The sequence below is a fragment of the Penicillium longicatenatum genome, assembly GCF_028827895.1.
Source record: "Penicillium longicatenatum strain IBT 33135 chromosome Unknown contig_7_segment0_segment0, whole genome shotgun sequence".
In the NCBI taxonomy this organism is placed as follows: domain Eukaryota; kingdom Fungi; phylum Ascomycota; class Eurotiomycetes; order Eurotiales; family Aspergillaceae; genus Penicillium; species Penicillium longicatenatum.
The window spans coordinates 2,305,519-2,324,774 of record NW_026643124.1 but is presented as its reverse complement, the minus strand read 5'-3'; the positions used below and the strand labels follow the sequence as shown (position 1 = coordinate 2,324,774).

The window sequence follows — 19,256 nt, the reverse complement described above, 5'->3', positions numbered from 1 at the left end:
CCCTGTAGCCACTACTGCATGGTCAGTGCTATGCATATCCTGATAGGGCTATCCATGACCGACTAGTTCCGACAGCTAGTGGGGGCATCGTTTGAGTGAAATAAAAAGAGATCCTTTCTTTCATTATTTTTCAAAATCTTTCCTATCTCTCCTGTACTCAATTTCTCGTCGCCTCAGGTTAATTCACATTCGTTTCGTCTTTTTGAGGCGCTCTGGCTAGCGAAATGTTCTTGCTTTTTTTGGGCTTAGTAGCCCTCCTCTACTTCGGGTGGAGTATGGTGATGATGGAAATCAACTATCGCCGGGCATCTGCGATGGGTATCCCAGTCGTACGCTTGTGAATTGACTCCCAAAATTTGCCTTGGATGATTCTCGAGCCCCATTTGTGGCCGCTGCTCGACAGGCTGCCATTCAGCTTTGGGAACTTCGGACGTTATTCACGTCGGGGGTGGTTCTTCCTTGATCGAGGATACTCTCATCGCCAGTATGGCCCAATCTGGGCCCTTGTAACTCCATGCGAGATTACTGTAATTGTGGCTGAGTCTAAGGCTATCCACAACATTTTCCAAAGACGGACGGACTTTGTTCGGCCAAGCATTATGTATAGTACGTTGAACTGACGCATGATCCTTTGTGCATCAAGAACTAACAGATTCTCCCCAATAGAAGTGCTTGAGGTCTATGGCCCTTGTATATCCTGCTAATGGACCGGACTGGGCACGCCATCGAAAGATTGTGGCGGCTCCATTCAATGAAGGTATCATGTCTTATACATGGGACGAAAGCGTTGAACAAGCTTCTCAGATGCTCGACGTGTGGGTCAATGAAGAGGCGAAAGAAATCAACAGCGTTTCAGGGGATACACGTACATTATCATTGAACGTTCTGGCTGCAACTGGTTTTCGCAAATCATACCCTTTCCGCAGTGCCCAGGATCAGACTGGCCCAGCCAACTACCGTGACTCCTTGCAAACGATTCTCGACAATGCGATTTTATTGATGGTTGCCCCACGAAATCTTCTCAATCTGCCTTTTGCGCCACAATCGTGGAAACGACTCGGCAAGGCAGCCAAGGATTTCAAGAATTACATGCTTACGATGCTCAATGATGAGACCAAGGCCCTAAATGAAGGAAAGCCAGGAACCGGAAGTATAATGACGATTTTAGTACGAGCCATGGATATCCAGCATGAAGGGTCCAAAATTGAGGGGTCCGATGCATCATCGAAAGGGCTCTCAGTTGATGAGATATTCGGTAATATCTTCGTGATCAACTTTGCTGGCCACGATACCACGGCCAACACCCTGAGTTTTACGATGTTGCTTCTATCTGCGTACCCGGAGGTGCAAGACTGGGTAGCAGAAGAACTGCATTCACTCCCGGAAGATATCAAGGGACATTATTCTGCCATATTTCCCAAGCTGAATCGCTGCAGAGCGATTATGGTTAGTCAACTCCGTATCGCGTTATATTGCAGTCCTCATTCTCACATAAACAGCTCGAAACCCTCCGACTCTTCCCGCCCATCCCTTCTCTACCGAAGTTGGCTTAGGGCTCTCCACAATCTCTGGAGTGGAGAATCATACCATAGTCATCCCTCAAGATTCCGGGGTTGTAATCAGCCTTATAAACACCCACACAAGCTCAGACTACTGGGCTGATCCATTCTCCTGGAAGCCAGCACGATGGGTCACGACCTCATCTCCATCCGAGTCTGACGCGGCACTCTTGCTGGAAACCGAGCGAATCCTTACTCCGAAACTGGGATCGGCTGCACCGGCCGATGAGCGGGTTGTCAACCCGGCACGATGCACATACTTTCCCTGGGCTGAAGGCGGGCATAACTGTCCTGGTAATAAGTTCTATCAAGTAGAGTTTGTGGCAGTCATGGCTAAGTTCCTACGACACCATCGTGTGCGTGCGATTCCTAAGCCAGGAGAGACATGCGGGCAGACTCAGGAGAGAATTCTGGCTACTACTCAGGACGTCGATCTCCAGTTGCTTCTGCGGATGCGAGATGCTGATCAAGTGCGGTTGTCATGTGTCTGTGTCTAAGGGAACATATATTATTTAGATTGAAATGAAAACATGCCAAAGGGGACCTCAGTGTGCTCAATTGATTTAGTGGAGTATCGGCTCATGCATTCAGTGTCATACTCAGTCCACTATCATTTCTTCCATGGAGTACTTCACTATTTCCTATAAACTGACGAACGTCATTGTCTTAGTGAAGACAATTTTTAGCGATTGCTCACGCGGTTTAAACGTGATATTATGAGCTTCGCTCATTGATACTTGCTTCACGGGCATTGGATCTCAGCTTAATGAGGAAGGCGAGATATTGCTGAGCTCGAGTGGCACCCAGGTGACAGGTTGAAAATAGCTTTCTCATAATTGTTTTATATATCTGTATATGACTTAGTCCTGGAATAATGGTCTCGATTCGAAAAGCTCAAAGATTTAGGCCATTTGAAGCCACAACAAGTCCCCAAGAACAACACGTTTCCATGAAAAATGCCAAAATTATCATGCAAAATGAAAATATTAAGCAGTAGTAAAGCACCCTTCTGCTAGTTTCGATTGATCGGCATCAGAAATTCAAGCGATCGTAACCAGGCTTGCATCGGTCCAGACCCAGGAAGATTCAATTTTGAATAAGACTAGGAAGGTCATGTGTAAATAGTCATTCATGTATCTAGTCTGATGCAGCCCACCAGAAAAAATGGATGCCTAGATAACAAGAGATACATGGTTACGAAAATGACCAAAAACATAGGATCTAGATCGTCATGTCATGATCATGGAATGTCTTCCTGGTACTCTTGTGGTGGCAAAAGTCGTTTACGTTGCCCAGAGTATGGTAGATTCTGCATTATTTCCATGAAGCTACTCGTCGAGTACTTGTGGCTTCTAGAGTCTTCTAGTTCAGCTCCCATAGCGTAGTCACAAAGGGTGGAATTCACCATCGACTGCGGGCCAGTAGTATACGGATGAGCTGGTTCCCAGCAAGGAAGCAGCTATCGTAATCCTTATTGGAGCCAAAGACGAGATAGAGCACACCAGGCGTATTTCAAATCCGGCAGCAGGTCGGGGCAGGGTTGGGCCAGGAAATTATGGTCCATTTATTTGCGTATGCTATGTTTGCTTGACATGTGTTTGTTTCTCTAAAGGCCTTTATTATACTCTGAATAGCATGAATACCCATTTTCTGGACCAGGAGGCTCTACAAAAAATTCTCTCCTTCATAGTCTGGCCAAGGAGATTTTGGAGAGTTCCTGCCTTCCGCTGTATCTGCGTCGTCTGTTTTGACTGGGATTGACCAAGCAGATGCTTCAACCCTTTCAAGTGACTATCTAGACTCGAGTGGTTCTTCAAGGCCGCTTGACAGTTCATGCAATGTTACAGTCATTCTCGAAATCGGCTTGACCACTACACTCACTGAAACTCTTTGCTGGACCCACCGTCAGGCCTTAGCGCAGTTCCGTCATTGAGCAGGCTGCATTAAATTGAGGGCACCGTAGAATGCGGCTTGTATGGTACTGTATCTTGCTATGTAAAATCACACGTGTACAGATGCGCTCGAAATCATTTCACCTCTTTACTTTCTTCAATTCTTTTCGGAACTTGATTTTGAAACACGCGAGTCCATATTTAATTCGTATGGCACGTGACTATGAAATGCTCTGTAGCGATAAATTACAATTTCGAGGGAACTGTAACTTTCCAGAAAAATGGATACGATTGATTATTACTCTACGCTGTTAACCTCAAGATTCATCACTATGATTGGTATTTCTTTCCACGGGAGCTAGGTAAATAAATTATAGAGCTTCTTTGTCCGTCCAGTCCTGGTCAAGGCAAGCGACAAGAAGTCTCGCCTATCTTGGCGAGTATCAATCACGAAATTACGACAGTCGATTCCTACGCCTGGATGAATCACCTGATAGCGGGGTATGTATTGGAGATCCGGGGCGGACTTACCGCCTTGTTCAAACCACCTCCCCATCACCATGGCGACTACCACTGCCTACGATGGCGTAAACTCTGGGATACAAGTCGCACAAAACTATGCCCCTATTACTGCGAACTTCGGTAAGTGGGGAATCACAACCCTAACGGGATGCGACTAATATGTAACTGCTCCTAGTTCAACTAGAAACGTCTTCGAATCAAGCATGTCTTCGGGATTTGCGTACGACCAATCCTTACGATGATAAAAGCCGTATTCAGAATACCAGTGGAGGGCTGCTAAAGGACTCATACCGCTGGATTCTAGACAACAAGGAGTTCAAACAATGGCAAGACAGCCAGAACAATCGTCTCCTCTGGATCAGGGGCGATCCCGGCAAAGGCAAGACAATGCTCCTGTGCGGTATCATCGAAGAGTTGACACAATTACATGGAAATACCGCGAATGTCTCATTCTTTTTCTGTCAAGCAACGGACGTGCGAATCAATAGCGCCACATCCGTCCTACGTGGTTTGATATATTTACTTGTCCAGAAGAACCCATTCCTTCTCTTGCATGTGCGGGGTCGGTACGACCAAGCAGGGAAAGCCCTGTTTGAAGACATAAATGCATGGAATGCACTGTCGACTATCTTCACGGATATTTTAAAAGACCCGTCTTTAAAGAGCGCCTATTTCATAGTTGATGCATTAGATGAGTGCACAAACGGTCTTCGTTCCCTTCTGGACATAATTGTGCAGGAGTCATCAGTTCACTCTCAGATCAAGTGGATTGTCTCTAGCCGTAACTGGCCTGAAATCATTGAGCGTCTTAATATTGCAAGCCAAATAGCTCCGATTTCATTGGAGCTTAACGATAAATCTATGTCCGAAGCTGTGGATAAATTCATTCAACACAAGGTTCACGCTTTAGCAACAGTTAAAGGATACAAAAAAAAGGTTCGCGACACAATCTATCGCCACTTGTCTTTGAATTCGCAAGGCACCTTCCTTTGGGTAGCCTTAGTCTGTCAAAATCTTGATAAAACACCGTCGAGGCATGTCGCCAAGAAGTTGGCAGAATTCCCTCCTGGACTGGATGCTCTATATAGTCGAATGATCAATCAGGTTCGTAAGTCCGAAGATGCAGAACTCTGTAAGCAAATACTGGCTATCACATCAACGGTGTATCGGCCTATAACGCTAAGCGAGCTTACTTCAATTATTGAATTGCCGGATGACGACTACGATAATCATGAAGCCCTCTCAGAGATTATCGCTGTTTGTGGTTCTTTCCTGACGTTACGAGAAGATACCGTTATATTCGTCCATCAGTCCGCAAAGGACTTTCTACTCCGGGAAGCCTCAAAGGACATACTTCCTAGAGGTATAGGAGCTGAGCACAACATGATTTTCTTACGATCTCTCGAAGTGATACTCAAAACGCTTCGACGTGATATCTACAATATTAAGTTTCCTGGACTCTCGATGAAGGATGTCAGACAGCCCAGCCCAAATCCACTAGCAGCGGCAGAATACGCGTGTGTCTACTGGGTAGACCATCTTCAAGGTAGCAAACAGAATGAGTCCTATGACCTTAGCCTTGATGAGAGAAGTCACGTGGATTCTTTTTTACAGCAGAAATATATTCACTGGCTAGAGGCTCTTAGTATTTTAGGAGGCGTTTCAAATGGTATCCAAGCGATGCAAAAGCTTGAGATATTAATCCAGGTATGTAGGCATTATTTAGGGAGAGGATACTATCCTCTAACAAATCATTCACTACAATAGGAAAAAACAGCCTCACAACCCCTATTATATCGGGTACAAGATGCTTCCAGGTTCATTCGATATTATAGAACAGCAATCGAGAGCAGCCCTCTACAAGTATATTATTCGCCCCTCATCTTTAGCCCAACAGAGAGTCTCACGAGACTATCTTTTCATAACGAAAGACCGGATTGGGTTTTGCATAGTCCGGTAGTGGAGAAAATTTGGAGTTCCTGTCTTCAAAGCTTCGAAGGGCATAGTGATGGAGTCAGCTCGATTGCCTGGTCGCACGATGAAACCCGACTCGCATCAGGGTCCCACGATGAGACTATCATGATCTGGGATCCAGCTACCGGCCAAGCCGTATCAACTCTCAAGGGGCATGTTAGTTGGGTTATGTCGATATCGTGGTCGCAAGATGGAAGCCAACTTGCATCGGCGTCCGACGATTCAACAGTCAGAATTTGGGATCCGGTCAACGGCCAGAGCGTGTTAACTCTCGAGGGGCATACCGGTCCGGTCTACTCGGTTTCCTGGTCGCAAGATGGAAGCCAACTCGCATCAGCATCTGATGATACAACAATTAGGATCTGGAATGTGGCCACTGGCCAGAGCGTATTAAGTATTGAGGGTCATAATGGTCCAGTTAGCTCGATTTCCTGGTCGCACGATGGAAGCCGACTAGCGTCCGCGTCCTGGGATAAAACAGTCAGGATCTGGAACGCATCCACCGGCCAGAGTATATCAACATTTAAGGGGCATAGTGATTGGGTTAGATCTGTTGCTTGGTCGCAAGATGGAAGCCGACTTGCGTCGGCATCTAATGATACAACAGTCAGAATCTGGGATCCAGCCACTAGTCAGAGCGTGTTAATCCTTAAGGGCCATACTGGTACAGTCACCTCGATTGCCTGGTCTCAAGATCCAACCCGACTTGGTTCAGCATCTGGGGATAATACAGTTAGAATTTGGAATTTGGCTACTGGTCAGAGCGTGTCAATTCTCAAGGGACATACAGGTCCAGTTCACTCGATTGCCTGGTCACAAGTTGGTAGCCAACTTGTATCAGCGTCCGAGGATAAAACAATCAGAATCTGGGACTTGTCCACTAGCAAGAGCGTTTCGGCTTTCGATGGATATAGTGGTGGGGTCAGGGCAATTGTCTGGTCACAAGATGGAAGCCAACTTGCATCGGCGTCCGACGATTCAACAGTCAGAATCTGGGATCCAGCCATCGGCCAGAGTGTTTTAACCCTCAAGGGGCATACTGATCCGGTCACCTCGATTGCCTGGTCGCAAGATGGAAGCCGACTAGCGTCCGCGTCCTGGGATAAAACAGTCAGGATCTGGAACGCATCCACCGGCCAGAGTATATCAACATTTAAGGGGCATAGTGATTGGGTTAGATCTATTGCTTGGTCGCAAGATGGAAGCCAACTTGCGTCGGCATCTAATGACACAACAGTCAGAATCTGGGATCCAGTCAACGGCCAGAGCGTCTCATCTCTCGAGAGGCATACTGGTCCAGTCACCTCAATTGCCTGGTCGCAAGATGGAAGCCGACTCGCATCAGGGTCTGGGGATCAAACAGTCAGAATCTGGGATCCAGCCACCGGCCAGGAAGTTTCAATTCTCGAGGGGCATATTAGTTGGGTTGCCTCGGTTGCCTGGTCACAAGATGCAAGCCGACTTGCATCAGTGTCCAGTGATACAACAGTCATGATTTGGAATGCGGCCACTGGCCAGATCGTATCAAAAGTCTATACCGGCTTCGCCAGCCTCGTTAACTTCGATAACGTTCCCTTCAATCGTCTGCAAGCGACTGTTGCTACATTTGATAAAGGTTCAGTTTCTTCTGTTAAGCCTGCGCCTGATGAGTCGATTCCATTGCCTGAGCACTATGGATATGGCTTAAGCGATGACTCTTCGTGGATAACGTATGGTGGAGTCAAGCTCCTGCGGTTACCTATGGACTACAAACCGGCCAATCCCTTTACATATGCTGCCTCGGCAACTAATTTGGCGATAGGTTGTTCATCGGGTCATGTAATATTCCTGATGTTCTCAGAACAGAGCCCTTTCACTAGTCTTTGACTACTGTTATTTGTCCTCCTAATGAACAGCCTATATGCTTCCTAAATCCTCCTTGACAGGCACATGTATCTAGAAAGTAGATGATCAAACTATTCAAACCATGAAATAAAAATGAATTCTAGTGTCGGGACATATCCCTCTGTCAGAACAAGCTGGCGGTAGCTTACCGCCAGCGACTGGTAGATCACATTTGTGTGGTACGTTATCGGCGTATGGGATTCAAGAGTAATTATGAACCTGACCTGAATACTTCTACGAAATACATGAATCAGTCAACTTTTTGCTCGGGAGCATAAACACTGTTCAACTGTGAGCACGGTACCTAGCTGGTGATACCAACAGTTAGCATTTTGGGGCTTATAAGTAGATCAGGAGACTAGATAGGGCATAGCTCATACGCCGTGATACAGTAGCTATTTCTTTGTCATCATTTATTACCGTACTGAAATACTGCTCAGTATGTGGGTCGAAGGTAGACTAACTTGAAAAGGGATGGCGTCATACAAATAGAAGTTCGAAAAAGAATTGAAGAAAGTAAAGAGGTGAAATGATTTCGAGCGCATCTGTACACGTGTAATTTTACATAGCAAGATACAGTACCATACAAGCCGCATTCTACGGTGCCCTCAGTTTAATGCCAATGACGGAACTGCGCTAAGGCCTTGACGGTGGGTCCAGCAAAGAGTTTCAGTGAGTGTAGTGGTCAAGCCGATTTCGAGAATGACTGTATTCCAGGACCTAGGCACACTCACCAAGTGCCTTTCCTTCTTGAAATTGTGTAACCACAGGCACGAGTTGAATCAGCATGCACTGTACAGATCAGGATCGTTGGCCACATAAATACATGTGATAGCAATAGAGCATGCTTCTCAAGTCCCCGCTAACCCGAGCCAGGCATGATCGTCAAACATGACAAACATGAGAATCATATTGTATGTACAGCGCCACTCTGGGGGTCTTGGCTACGTCATCCCGCAAGTAACTGAGTGCCACGGAAGTTTGATTGGTATGACAACAATAAGTTCAGGTTGTCTGCCACCTTATGTAGTTGAGTCCGGGGTCAAACTTGTTAGATAACTGCATACAGCAAACACTGGACGACGTCATACGATCTTTTGTTTGGCGTCATGGAGACACATACATAATTCAAAAAAGATATATAAACATCCTCCATTTCTTATTTCTTGCAAATTACTTCTATATCACAACTACTTCTTTATCAAAGATATTCTATCAAACACCACTCAAACTTCCAACATCATGTCTGACACCGGTCGCAAGGATTTCACCACTAGTACGTACCTCTACAGATCCACCCCTCAGAATAAGACTGTGACTAACTCATCTCTACTATTCAGAGGCCAAGGAGGAGATCACTCCTGACTCCACCAAGTCCACTCAGGACAAGGTCAAGGAGACCGTCACCGACACTGGTGACCGCGTCGCTCGTGGTCTCCAGCCTGATGACAACAAGAGCGGTGGCCAAGAGGCCTTTGACAAGACCCAGCGTGCCCACGATGATGGCAACGGCGGTGCCACTAGCTCAATGTAAGACTCACCAAGAATCACGATACAAAGAACCTTGCATACTGACTGTTATCTCTCTCAATAGTGGCGACAAGGTCAAGAACGCTCTTGGCATGGACAAATAAGCGCTCAATCCTTTGATGAATTCTCTCGATGACGAACACTTCGTGGAGTTACACAACTCATGATCTCATGAGTCGATGATACCATTTGCTTTAGTTTACAACCAATCGATGCAGTGATCTGCCAATATGTTTGAAAAATTTGTGTGCACAGGATGACATCGTAGATTCATTTGTAGTATGACTTAGCATCTTCCCAGGCTGCTATACAATGCATCGCGCTGCCGATTAAGTTGGCCTAGTTCCCGTTCCAGTTCCTTGTACCTGGCCCGTGCCCCTGGAATATCCGTGGGCAGATCTTGAAATGCTTTCACACGCCCTTCTAGCGACTTGACAGTCTCCCGGAGCCGAATAATATTCTCTTCATCCGCCATAATTTGTTCAATTGTAGGACCTAGCGGCTGTTTCCTCTCCAATGAAGCAATACGATCATGATATTCCCCAACTTTTGTAGACAGCGTTTTGGTACCACGGATCCACTCCGAGGTCTGGCCCTGGATACCCTGGGGCATGGCATATGCCTCGTCCGACTTGAGCACCTCCAGATCAGCCTGAAGACGGGAAAGCTCTTTCTGCAAATAGAGACGTAGTGTTTCAACTTTGGCTATTTGATCTTGCGCGTCAAATTCCTCTGCCGTCAGCTCAACGATTGATTGGCTCAGATCCTCTGGCTCGGGGTTCATTGTGTTGCCCATTACAACTGCTGATTCGGCTAGATCATCAAGATCGCGCCGCCCCTTATCATCCAAGCACATTTCCACTTCATCTAGAATCTCGTTCTTTTGTCGCTCGTGTGGGTCTTTGCGCTCGGCCTCCTCCTGGACCTTGAAAGCATGGATAGCTTCTTCCTGTGCACGATGGTAGATATTTGTTTCCTCGTCTGCGGCATCATTGGCTGCGGCCAATGTCAAAAGGACGCGGAGGGTGTCTTCGTTTCGTTCGAATTGGGGCACGGCTTTGGGCGCGTATTTCCGGGTGAGCCATGAATTAACGTACGCCCAGTCCTTGGCTTGCATAGCAGCCTGGCGTGCCTTTGTGGGCGAGGCAAGTGGACTGTCAAATGAATCCATTTTGTATCTGAATAATGATTGTAAATTGTGGATGGATTAGAGAATAGTTATCTGTTGTTGCTGCACGATAAGAGTTGGGGCAAAGGCGGTCTACAGATCCAGTGAGCGAATGTCCTTTTCCCCACTCAACCTTGACTCGACCAGGAGTGAACTAGAGGTGCGTCTCTGAAAATGACAAGCTATTTTCCTGGGCCTGGGCCTGGTCCCAATAATGGCACCTCCCCCGTCTCGTCGCCCCTGTCTCCTCCAAATCAGCGCTCGAGCGCCTTGTACAATCGCCTCACATCTGTCCTGTCTGCTTCCTATGCCGACTCCGACATTCGCGACGCGTTGGAAACCTTGAGCATTCGGGGTATTCATAATACTGCTGAAACACGGCGGCAGCTTCGACTCGATGTGCAGAAAGAAGTGGTGGATAGCAACGCGGAGATCGTCCGCGATTTCGGACAGGTTGCGGAGGTAAGTATATACAAAGCTGTATTGAACTAAGTACAAAAGACTAATATTCTCTCGCTGATATAGCAATTGAAACGAATCGGAAGCGTCATAACTACTCTCAATCAAACATGCGACGAAATGCGCAAACATATCGGTCTGGCTAAACAAGATACCACCCCCGTGTTGGAGGAAGCTACCGCGTTGATGGCTCAAAAGAAAGACACGGAAACGAAGCAACAACTGCTAATTGCTTTTGAGAAACATTTCTTGGTCCCGGAGGAAGATTTCATGGTCTTGAATTCGGCTGAAGAACCAGTGGATGACCGGTTCTTTGATATTCTCGCACGTGTCAAACAAGTCCATCATGACTGTGAGCACCTTCTAGGCGGGGAGAACCAGCGATTGGGCCTAGAGTTGATGGAGCTGAGCACTCGGCATCTCAACTCTGCTTACCAGAAGCTATACAAGTGGATTCAGAAAGAGTTCCAGTCTTTGAACCTTGAGGACCCCCGGATCAGTAGCTCGATTCGACGTGCTCTGCGGGTCCTGGCGGAGCGGCCAAGTCTATTCCACAGCTGTCTGGATTTCTTCGCTGAGGCGCGTGACTATGTTCTTGCCGATGCGTTCCATTATGCGCTAACAGACGCCATGTCTGGCGCTAATGGGCCCAGTGCCGGTGACCGAAGTGTCAAACCCATTGAATTTTCGGCCCATGATCCACTCCGGTATATTGGCGATATGCTTGCGTGGGTACATTCCACAACTGTCTCTGAGAGAGAAGCGTTGGAGGCTTTGTTTGTTGCCGATGGGGAGGAACTCGCACGGGGAATTCAGGCTGGTCTCAATAGTGAGCCTTGGTCTCGCATTGACGAAGAGCAGGAGGTCACCTTCGATGGCCACAAGGCACTCAGTGATCTAGTAAATCGGGATCTCATCGGAGTCTCTCGTTCCCTACGGCAAAGAGTTGAGCTGGTGATTCAAGGTCATGATGACCCCGTCACTTGCTACAAGGTCGTCAACTTGCTATCCTTCTATCGAACCACCTTCACGAAACTGGTTGGTCCCAAGGCTCAGCTAGTGGACTTGATGCAGAGTCTGGAGAAGTTTACACTTGGACATTTTGAGAATTTGATGCGAGAGGAAGTCAGCACACTGTCAAACGACCCACTGGCTTTGGCTCCCCCCGCAAGATCTATCGCCACCGGAGTTCTTACTTGATGCATTGGAAGGTTTGGTTTCTCTCATGAAAACGCACGAGGCATCGGTCCGACCGGACGAGGAATCCGATTCAGGTAGCGAGAACAAGTTCACTCCTGTTCTTCGAGCTGCCTTCGATCCATATTTGACGCTAGCTCGATCCTCATCCGAGGAGATTGACGATCCAACAGCGCAGACCATTTACCGCACCAACATCCTTTTAGCAGCCCGCGCAACTGTCTCCCCATTTGGATTCGCCAGTGTCACCCATATGACCCCACTGTCCACCGCTCTGTCTACTCTGCGTACGAACCTGCTCGATATCCAGCATCAATTCCTTCTTGATAATTCCGGTCTGCAGACTCTGCTAGATGCTCTAGAGCCCTTTTCCAAATCAGGCAGAGACTCAGAGCCAGACAGTGATAATGAAGAGAAGCCGGAGCAGAAGCTTCACCTTGCAGATCTGGCCACCCTCCCTGCTTTCCAACCCGAGGCCCTCGTTACGTCTAGCCAGCAGCTCGACGACTTCCTCCCTTCTGCTCTCATGGATGCAGCTGATCACCTCAAGCGTGTCCAGAGCGCCTCCCTCATCCAAAGCGTCACTGAAGATGCCGTCGAGGCCTTCTGCCGTGATTTCGAGTTTGTTGAGGGTATGATTATTGCCGCCGATGAGGCAAGAGGAATGACCCAGGTTAGCTTGGGTACGAGCGGCAGCGTGATTAGCGGCCGTAGCGGAAGATCCACTCGTAAGACCACGGGTGAAGATGACGAGGAAGAGAAGGAGGATCAGTGGAGTTTGCGCTCATTGTTCCCTCGCACGACTGGAGAAATCCGTGTCTTGCTGAGTTGAGTAGTGCATCGAGATAACACACAAATATTGTATATACATTCTTCCCATTGCCCATTCATGAAGCAAAGATCTGTCACTTGCACGTCGTTTATTCATCACATACCATCAAGACCTACGTAGCTAAATTTGAACTACTGATCAAGCATGTAGGTACTTGCAGGCTTCTGGTCACTTTGACATGTCACATTCCAAAATCACAATACTGAAATCTCGAACTAAGCATAAAAAAGCTCACAGAGAGTTCATTCGGGTTCGGACAGATCATCCTGATCAGGCCCCTCACTATATTGGCTCTGCAACCCCGGCTTCGCGTGGCGAGTTCTGTCGCCTCCCATTAAATTGGTTCGATCAGTTGCGTCATCTTTACCGCGAGCTGAATATTCCATTAGCATTTCCCAAAGCGCTCTACTTTGAAATTTGGAAGACAGACCATGTTGCACGTTGGAATTCGTATTATCGTGCTGGTGAACGAAAGTGTCATAGAACTCCTCACCATCCTCAACGATGAGAGGCTTATGAATGAGTTGTTTCTGATCAGACATTATGAGTGTATGGTGGGTTTTGTGTAATGGCACAATAAAATTTGTTATTCTTTTGGGACAGAATGACAGTTCTTCTTGTGCTATTTATGCTTGAGAGGATCCATCAATTGAGTACATTGCTATCGTCATAGCTACGATTTTTTCAGGAGGCAAGAGATTCTGGGAACATTTGATCCAGACCTAGCTCCCCGCTGGTTCACTTGATGACTTTTATTATTCCAAGGTTGTTGATGGTGAGGCTAACGCCACGACTCGTTATAGGGTTTAGTCACGCGTCTCGCGCTTATTTAGAGCTTCGGCCCTACCCGTCGTGGGGGCACAACGCAGCTAATGTAGATCGCAAGGCGTTGACTGTTTACTATTTACCACCCTTAGATGTACATCTGCCAGAATTGCCGCTATTGTGAGAAGCTTTCATCCAATAGGCGGTTTGGCCGAGTGGTCTAAGGCGATTGACTAGAAATCAATTCTCTTCGGAGGCGGCGGTTCAAATCCGCCAGCCGTCGGTTTGTTTTTAATTTTTTAAAAAGCTTTCCTGGATCTTTGCCAGCAGGATGCCCGGGTGGCGTAGCGTTAAAGCGTTACCTGATCTTCTTTGTCCCAAGCCTGGACGTACATCGATGCAGTAGCCTGAGCCACATTATTTGCTTATGCTGGAAACTTGCAATGCTCATAAAATGGATCTTCATGCAACAATGATTCTATGCGCTCCAACTAGGATTCCCCGGGCCTATGGGCCTGCCCAAGGGTCAGAGGGATATCATGAGGAAGCCCAGCTCCAATCCAGCAAGGCTATTCATGGATCTGATAAGGTGTTTTGGAAAATTCGGAAGGCATCTATTGGTAGAAACTATGTGATCCACCCCGATGTCTAGAGTCCTATTATGTAGGTACTTCTGAATTGACGTTGCGGACTAGGGAACCAGACATAAGAGGTAGTTCTAGCCTATCTCAATAGCTACATCAGTGTGACCTTTTTTCCTCTTACAATTGTTTATCAACTCCGTCGATTTAGCTAGAATGTCAGGCTAAAGAGATAAAGTGAAGATATAGGTAGACCTATATTGCTCTAATTCATTCTCAGACTACCTATTTGGAATGGAAAGTGTTTGATCCGTGGTTAGGCAGTCATGACTTTGAAGCTGGTATCTCTCGAAATGATACGTCCAAGACCACAGCGAAAACAGAGGAAAGTCAGTATGAAACGTAGGGAAGGAAGGAATCATCGCGTCCAAAGAAACAGCAATCTACCAGGTCTTAGATAACCTTTGATCTTCCAGCCGATATACACAACTTGATCAAACTATCACTGTGCTTCTGGCTCCAGCAAGTTCGTAAAGGTCACCGGAGTTTGTCTCGACCGGTCGACCTTCACCTGAAACACGTCAAAGCGCTGATATCCCCCAACCACATCCTGGAACTGTTTTCCTTCAATAGTCGCGTCCATATCAAGATCCGCGTACAATATCCCCTCCTCATGCTGCAAATTCTCTTTTTCTTCCTTTTCGCCCGTCTCAGCATTGATCACGAAGCCCATCAAGGGACTTCCAGAGGGGTCAAGGAATCTGGTCTCCGCCTGCATAGATCCCTCCATGGTGGTTCGTATGACCTCCTTCGTCTGATCGGGGGCTATTTCCAGCATAGTCGCTAGAGTCTTCTCGTCCGCAATGGCGGCATTAATGATACCAAAATACTTCCCTTCAAAATAGTGGCCAGCAGCCCGTATGCGGTTCGCAGCTACATTGCCGTATTTCGCCTTGGGCTTGTCTCCCTCGGCAGTGCCGGGTGCTTCTTTTCGGATAATATGCATCGGCGCCTTTGCAGGCCAGGTGGAGATATGCACCTGTTCACCCTGTGCCATCATGCTGTAACGCGCTAGAGGATTGGTGTTCTCTCCACAAAGGAGCATGCCCACTTTTGCGATCCTCGAGCCACTCTGCACGGGCAGATCAATCACCTCAAGGCCGTGTCCATCACCAGGGGCCCAGGTGAGCTTCTCGTAGAAAGTCGGAACCAGCTTGCGGTGGTGGACCAGAATTTCGCCCGAAGAACTAATCATCAGATTGCTGTTATATAGATTCGCACTGCTGTGGCGAGTTTTTTCTGAAAAGCCGACACAGACGGTGAAGTTGTTACTTTTAGCGGCTTTGCGGATTAAGTTGACCTCTTCAAATGCTCGAGATTCTAAGATACATAGGTATGAGCTGGCTATAGCAAACTTTTTCAATCAAATTAAGTTGATCGGTGATCTGCGGCTTGCGCTGGTACAATTAAGCGCCGTTGTAACGGTTTAAAAGAAATATCTGCCGCTGGTACTGTATGCAACATGGATCGATGCTCAAATTATAGATCCGTTACAAGCGCATAATAAACCAAATTCTTTTAAGATGTCGGGTTGGAGGCTCAAAACTCTTCTTGTTCTCTTTCCTATTTTTGAATTACTGATTCAAAGGTTGATACTCCTCAATTCCTACATGTCCGCGGCTACCTAAGATTCCTGGGACACATATTCTTACAATGTGAAACATAATCTGCAAGGATTAACGTGAACTTTCCAAAGGTTGTTGATTGCTGATGTTTCATTGCAGTTAAATGGTTACAAATGTCTCAAAAAGGCATAACAAAAAATCATATCAAATGGGTACCCAAGATAGTCCCCGGGTATTGCAGCATCAAACTCCATCCAGCACCTGGAATTTTCCAAATCCTTTCCAAAAAAAACCTCTAACAAGCACCTCCAGTCCGGACATGCAAATCCATGCTTCAACCCCATTCGGCCAATTCAAGAGTCATAACAGTATCGTATATGTAGGTTTCGTGAATAAGAAACATGATAACTTCATTCCATTTCACGTAATCCTACCTAAGACAACGCCAAACTTAACCGCCTCTTTCGCCAAACTCTCTGGCCCAGTCTTCGTACTTGCGTAGTCCATCTGGAGAGACACTGGGCCGAATCGAGTACAAACTTGATTCAAAGTCTTGGAATTTTATGGGACGGATCTGATCCATAGGTGTATGGAGGAGAGCTTCGCCGAGGTTGCGGAGGGGACCCATAGCGGCATCTTTAGCTAGCGCTGTGATATCTGAGCCAGAGAAGCCTATCAAGCATTGTTAGATATGATGATGCTATATATATAGTTAAGGGAAAATAATTCTTACCATCTGTCACATGGACCAGGACCTCGATATCCGCATCGTTCAGCTCGTGATGTTGGTGACTGAGAAGCGTGCGTAATTGCTGCTCACGAACATGTTGCTCTGGTAGAGGAATATACTGTCGACGAACGAAACGGCGGCGTGCTGCCTCATCAATATCCCACGGCATATTGGTTGCAGCCAACACGAGAACACGGCTGGCGTCACCCTCTTTCTTGTCCCGAGCAGACTGTTCGCGGCCAGCAGCGGCACGCTGAAGATCTGACCATTGAATCAAAAACTCAGTTTTTGATCGACGAGATGCTTCGTTCTCGGAGCCGGAGGACCGCGCAGATAGCAAAGAGTCGATCTCATCGACGAAAATGATCGAGGGGGCAAGGACCTTGGCTAATCCGAATAGAGCGCGCACAAGCTTTTCGCTCTCGCCGTGCCATTTTGAAGTTAGGCTGGATGACGACACGGAGAAGAAGGTTGACTTCGACTCGGTGGCGACTGATCGTGCAAGCATTGTTTTACCGGTACCTGGTGGTCCGAATAGTAACATGCCACGTGCTGGCTCACGTAAACCAGAGAATAGATCAGGCCGAAGGAATGGATACACCACTGCTTCTTTAAGCGCTTTTTTCGCTGGTTCCAATCCAGCAATGTCCTCCCAGTGCACTTCATCGCCACGGACAACAATGTCATTGAGGATCTGCCGTGCTGATTGCAAGTCTACACCCTTGGGTAGCTTATTCAGGATTTTAACAAGGTCATCGTCGTCATCTTCATCCTCGTCCCCCGCATCGTCTTCCGTGGAGCGATGCCCCGAAGAATCCAGGTCACTCGAAGGGGGAGTCTCCCGTCGCGTGACTGGAGGCGGTTTCCGTCGTGTTGCACTGTTGCCATTCCATGAATTCGACATCGATCTGGCCTCACGCTGAACATTCTCGCTACTTGACGACGGTTGTATAGAGGCAGATTGGTCCGTTTTCGTGATTCGTGGCGCAGACTTTGTGCGTGGTGTGCTTCTCGAGGTACTTATATCTTGATCCTGCCGGGGTGTTGCTGGCCGAGAACTACCCTCCGATCTAGAAGTAGCCATAGTCGCGCGAGGTGGCGGCTGAAGCGAAGATCTCAACCCCGCTGGTTTAGGTTTGACAGATGGTTTTGGGACGGGTGAAGGTGGCGACGTAAAATCTTTTGGCTCTGGCATGGTCGCTGTTACCGACGGAAGTGGCCTACGAGTTTCTGAAGCCACAGGCTGACGGACAGGCAGGTGTGCAACTGGCCGTGGCGATGACCGACTCGGCGATGGCTGCTGAGGCTCGCGCCAGTGTGCAGCAGGAATTCGATCTGTAGCAGAATCGCTCCGCAAGACTTTATGTCTAGCCACCAATGGCTCATCTCCAGAACTAGTGCGTGACTCGGCATTGGCGGCGCTCCGTGAAGATGCTATGGCGGCCGCATCACTGACAGACTTTTCGCCTGACCCGGACCGTAAGGTACTGCCCCATGCCAGGCCCGCTGCTGTGGAGGCGGCCGGCCGCGACTCCTTCTTCTTAGGATTCACTTTGGTTTTCTTGCCAGATTTCTTCCCGTCGGTATTGCGCAGAGTTGTCAGCATCGGCTTCCGTCGCTCGGGACTTGAGGCACGCGACCTCTCCTTCTCCGACGCATTCGAGTTCATTCGCACAGCAGGCGAGCCGGCCGGCGACAGGCCCATTGGCGCAGAGTCTTCGAAGTAGGAAACCGACTCGAAGTGGTGTTTCGGCGGTGGAGGTCGGCCAGGTATGGCGGCCGGTTTGGAGAGGTCGGTGTAGCCCACAGCCGGGATCGTACCGCCTCCGATGTACCCGGGGATGCTGTTGCTGGGGGATGGTTGGGGAATACTCGGGGCGTGCCTGCCCTTCGTCAAAGTCGAAGCCTTGTCACCGCTGTTTGCCTCGGCCGACTCTTTCCGGCTTTCGCGCAGTGCGGACAGTAGGTCGACTCGCTCGCGGCATTGAGCCTCCAAGGCTCGGATAGAATCTTGCAATGCCTTTTCGGTTTCGGATTTGGGAGTGTAGGTCGATGATACCCGGCGGGCATTGTGATGATAGATGGTCTCGAGGGCGGATCTCCAGGATCTCAATGCTTCCTCTTCGTTGTTCTGATGTCATGAGCACATGGAATCCCGACCGGGGTCTAGAAAGCATACCTGGCCCTCAAAATAGACGGCAGTGGAGCATAGCAGATAGCACTCATCGTATGTCTTCTGCATGGAAGACGCGGGCCGTGGGCGCATCATTTGTAAAACACAGGCCCGCACCCATTTCACGCTGGTTGTGGTGGGGAGAAGTAAAAGCGATGATCTCCCGTTTGTGAGGGGAGGATTTTTCGCGTGACGTCGTCGGTCCGGCAGTTACGCATGCGGACCTTTATACGGGGTACAGGAGGACAATTATTGAGAACATGTAAATCAGACATCAAATCTAGATTCCCGGTGGCACGTCTATCGGTACATGCAGAATAAAATAGAATAAAACAGTTATAGATGCAAGAGATTCCCCAAATCAA

At 48.0% G+C, this 19,256-nt stretch overlaps 8 protein-coding genes across 8 annotated transcripts; 4 read left to right on the top strand and 4 right to left on the bottom strand.

Annotated features, from left to right (window-relative positions):
* Nucleotides 1–762: 762 nt before the first annotated feature.
* Nucleotides 763–2,056, top strand: N7484_011133 (cytochrome P450; the record flags this gene model as incomplete). Its single annotated transcript, XM_057121520.1, has 2 exons — nucleotides 763–1,450; nucleotides 1,500–2,056. The coding sequence occupies 2 exons, from the start codon at nucleotides 763–765 to the stop codon at nucleotides 2,054–2,056; spliced, it is 1,245 nt and encodes a 414-aa protein (XP_056967274.1).
* A 1,955-nt stretch (nucleotides 2,057–4,011) lies between these two features.
* N7484_011132 (uncharacterized protein) lies at nucleotides 4,012–7,813 on the top strand (the record flags this gene model as incomplete). Its single annotated transcript, XM_057121519.1, has 3 exons — nucleotides 4,012–4,093; nucleotides 4,149–5,680; nucleotides 5,741–7,813. The coding sequence occupies 3 exons, from the start codon at nucleotides 4,012–4,014 to the stop codon at nucleotides 7,811–7,813; spliced, it is 3,687 nt and encodes a 1,228-aa protein (XP_056967273.1).
* A 1,260-nt stretch (nucleotides 7,814–9,073) lies between these two features.
* N7484_011131 (heat shock 9/12 family protein) lies at nucleotides 9,074–9,465 on the top strand (the record flags this gene model as incomplete). The annotated part of the gene is made up of 3 exons (XM_057121518.1): nucleotides 9,074–9,107; nucleotides 9,172–9,361; nucleotides 9,426–9,465. 3 exons carry the CDS (start codon nucleotides 9,074–9,076, stop codon nucleotides 9,463–9,465), a joined length of 264 nt encoding a protein of 87 aa, XP_056967272.1.
* Nucleotides 9,466–9,647: 182 nt separating this feature from the next.
* N7484_011130 (uncharacterized protein) lies at nucleotides 9,648–10,532 on the bottom strand (the record flags this gene model as incomplete). Its single annotated transcript, XM_057121517.1, has 1 exon — nucleotides 9,648–10,532. The coding sequence occupies one exon, from the start codon at nucleotides 10,530–10,532 to the stop codon at nucleotides 9,648–9,650; it is 885 nt and encodes a 294-aa protein (XP_056967271.1).
* A 171-nt stretch (nucleotides 10,533–10,703) lies between these two features.
* On the top strand, nucleotides 10,704–13,017 carry cog6 (Golgi transport complex subunit COG6; the record flags this gene model as incomplete). The annotated part of the gene is made up of 3 exons (XM_057121516.1): nucleotides 10,704–10,991; nucleotides 11,055–12,176; nucleotides 12,229–13,017. The coding sequence occupies 3 exons, from the start codon at nucleotides 10,704–10,706 to the stop codon at nucleotides 13,015–13,017; spliced, it is 2,199 nt and encodes a 732-aa protein (XP_056967270.1).
* A 242-nt stretch (nucleotides 13,018–13,259) lies between these two features.
* On the bottom strand, nucleotides 13,260–13,559 carry N7484_011128 (uncharacterized protein; the record flags this gene model as incomplete). Its single annotated transcript, XM_057121515.1, has 1 exon — nucleotides 13,260–13,559. One exon carries the CDS (start codon nucleotides 13,557–13,559, stop codon nucleotides 13,260–13,262), a length of 300 nt encoding a protein of 99 aa, XP_056967269.1.
* A 1,306-nt stretch (nucleotides 13,560–14,865) lies between these two features.
* Nucleotides 14,866–15,618, bottom strand: N7484_011127 (nitrilase; the record flags this gene model as incomplete). Its single annotated transcript, XM_057121514.1, has 1 exon — nucleotides 14,866–15,618. One exon carries the CDS (start codon nucleotides 15,616–15,618, stop codon nucleotides 14,866–14,868), a length of 753 nt encoding a protein of 250 aa, XP_056967268.1.
* An 821-nt stretch (nucleotides 15,619–16,439) lies between these two features.
* Nucleotides 16,440–18,987, bottom strand: N7484_011126 (uncharacterized protein; the record flags this gene model as incomplete). The annotated part of the gene is made up of 3 exons (XM_057121513.1): nucleotides 16,440–16,660; nucleotides 16,722–18,849; nucleotides 18,898–18,987. The coding sequence occupies 3 exons, from the start codon at nucleotides 18,985–18,987 to the stop codon at nucleotides 16,440–16,442; spliced, it is 2,439 nt and encodes an 812-aa protein (XP_056967267.1).
* Nucleotides 18,988–19,256: the final 269 nt, after the last annotated feature.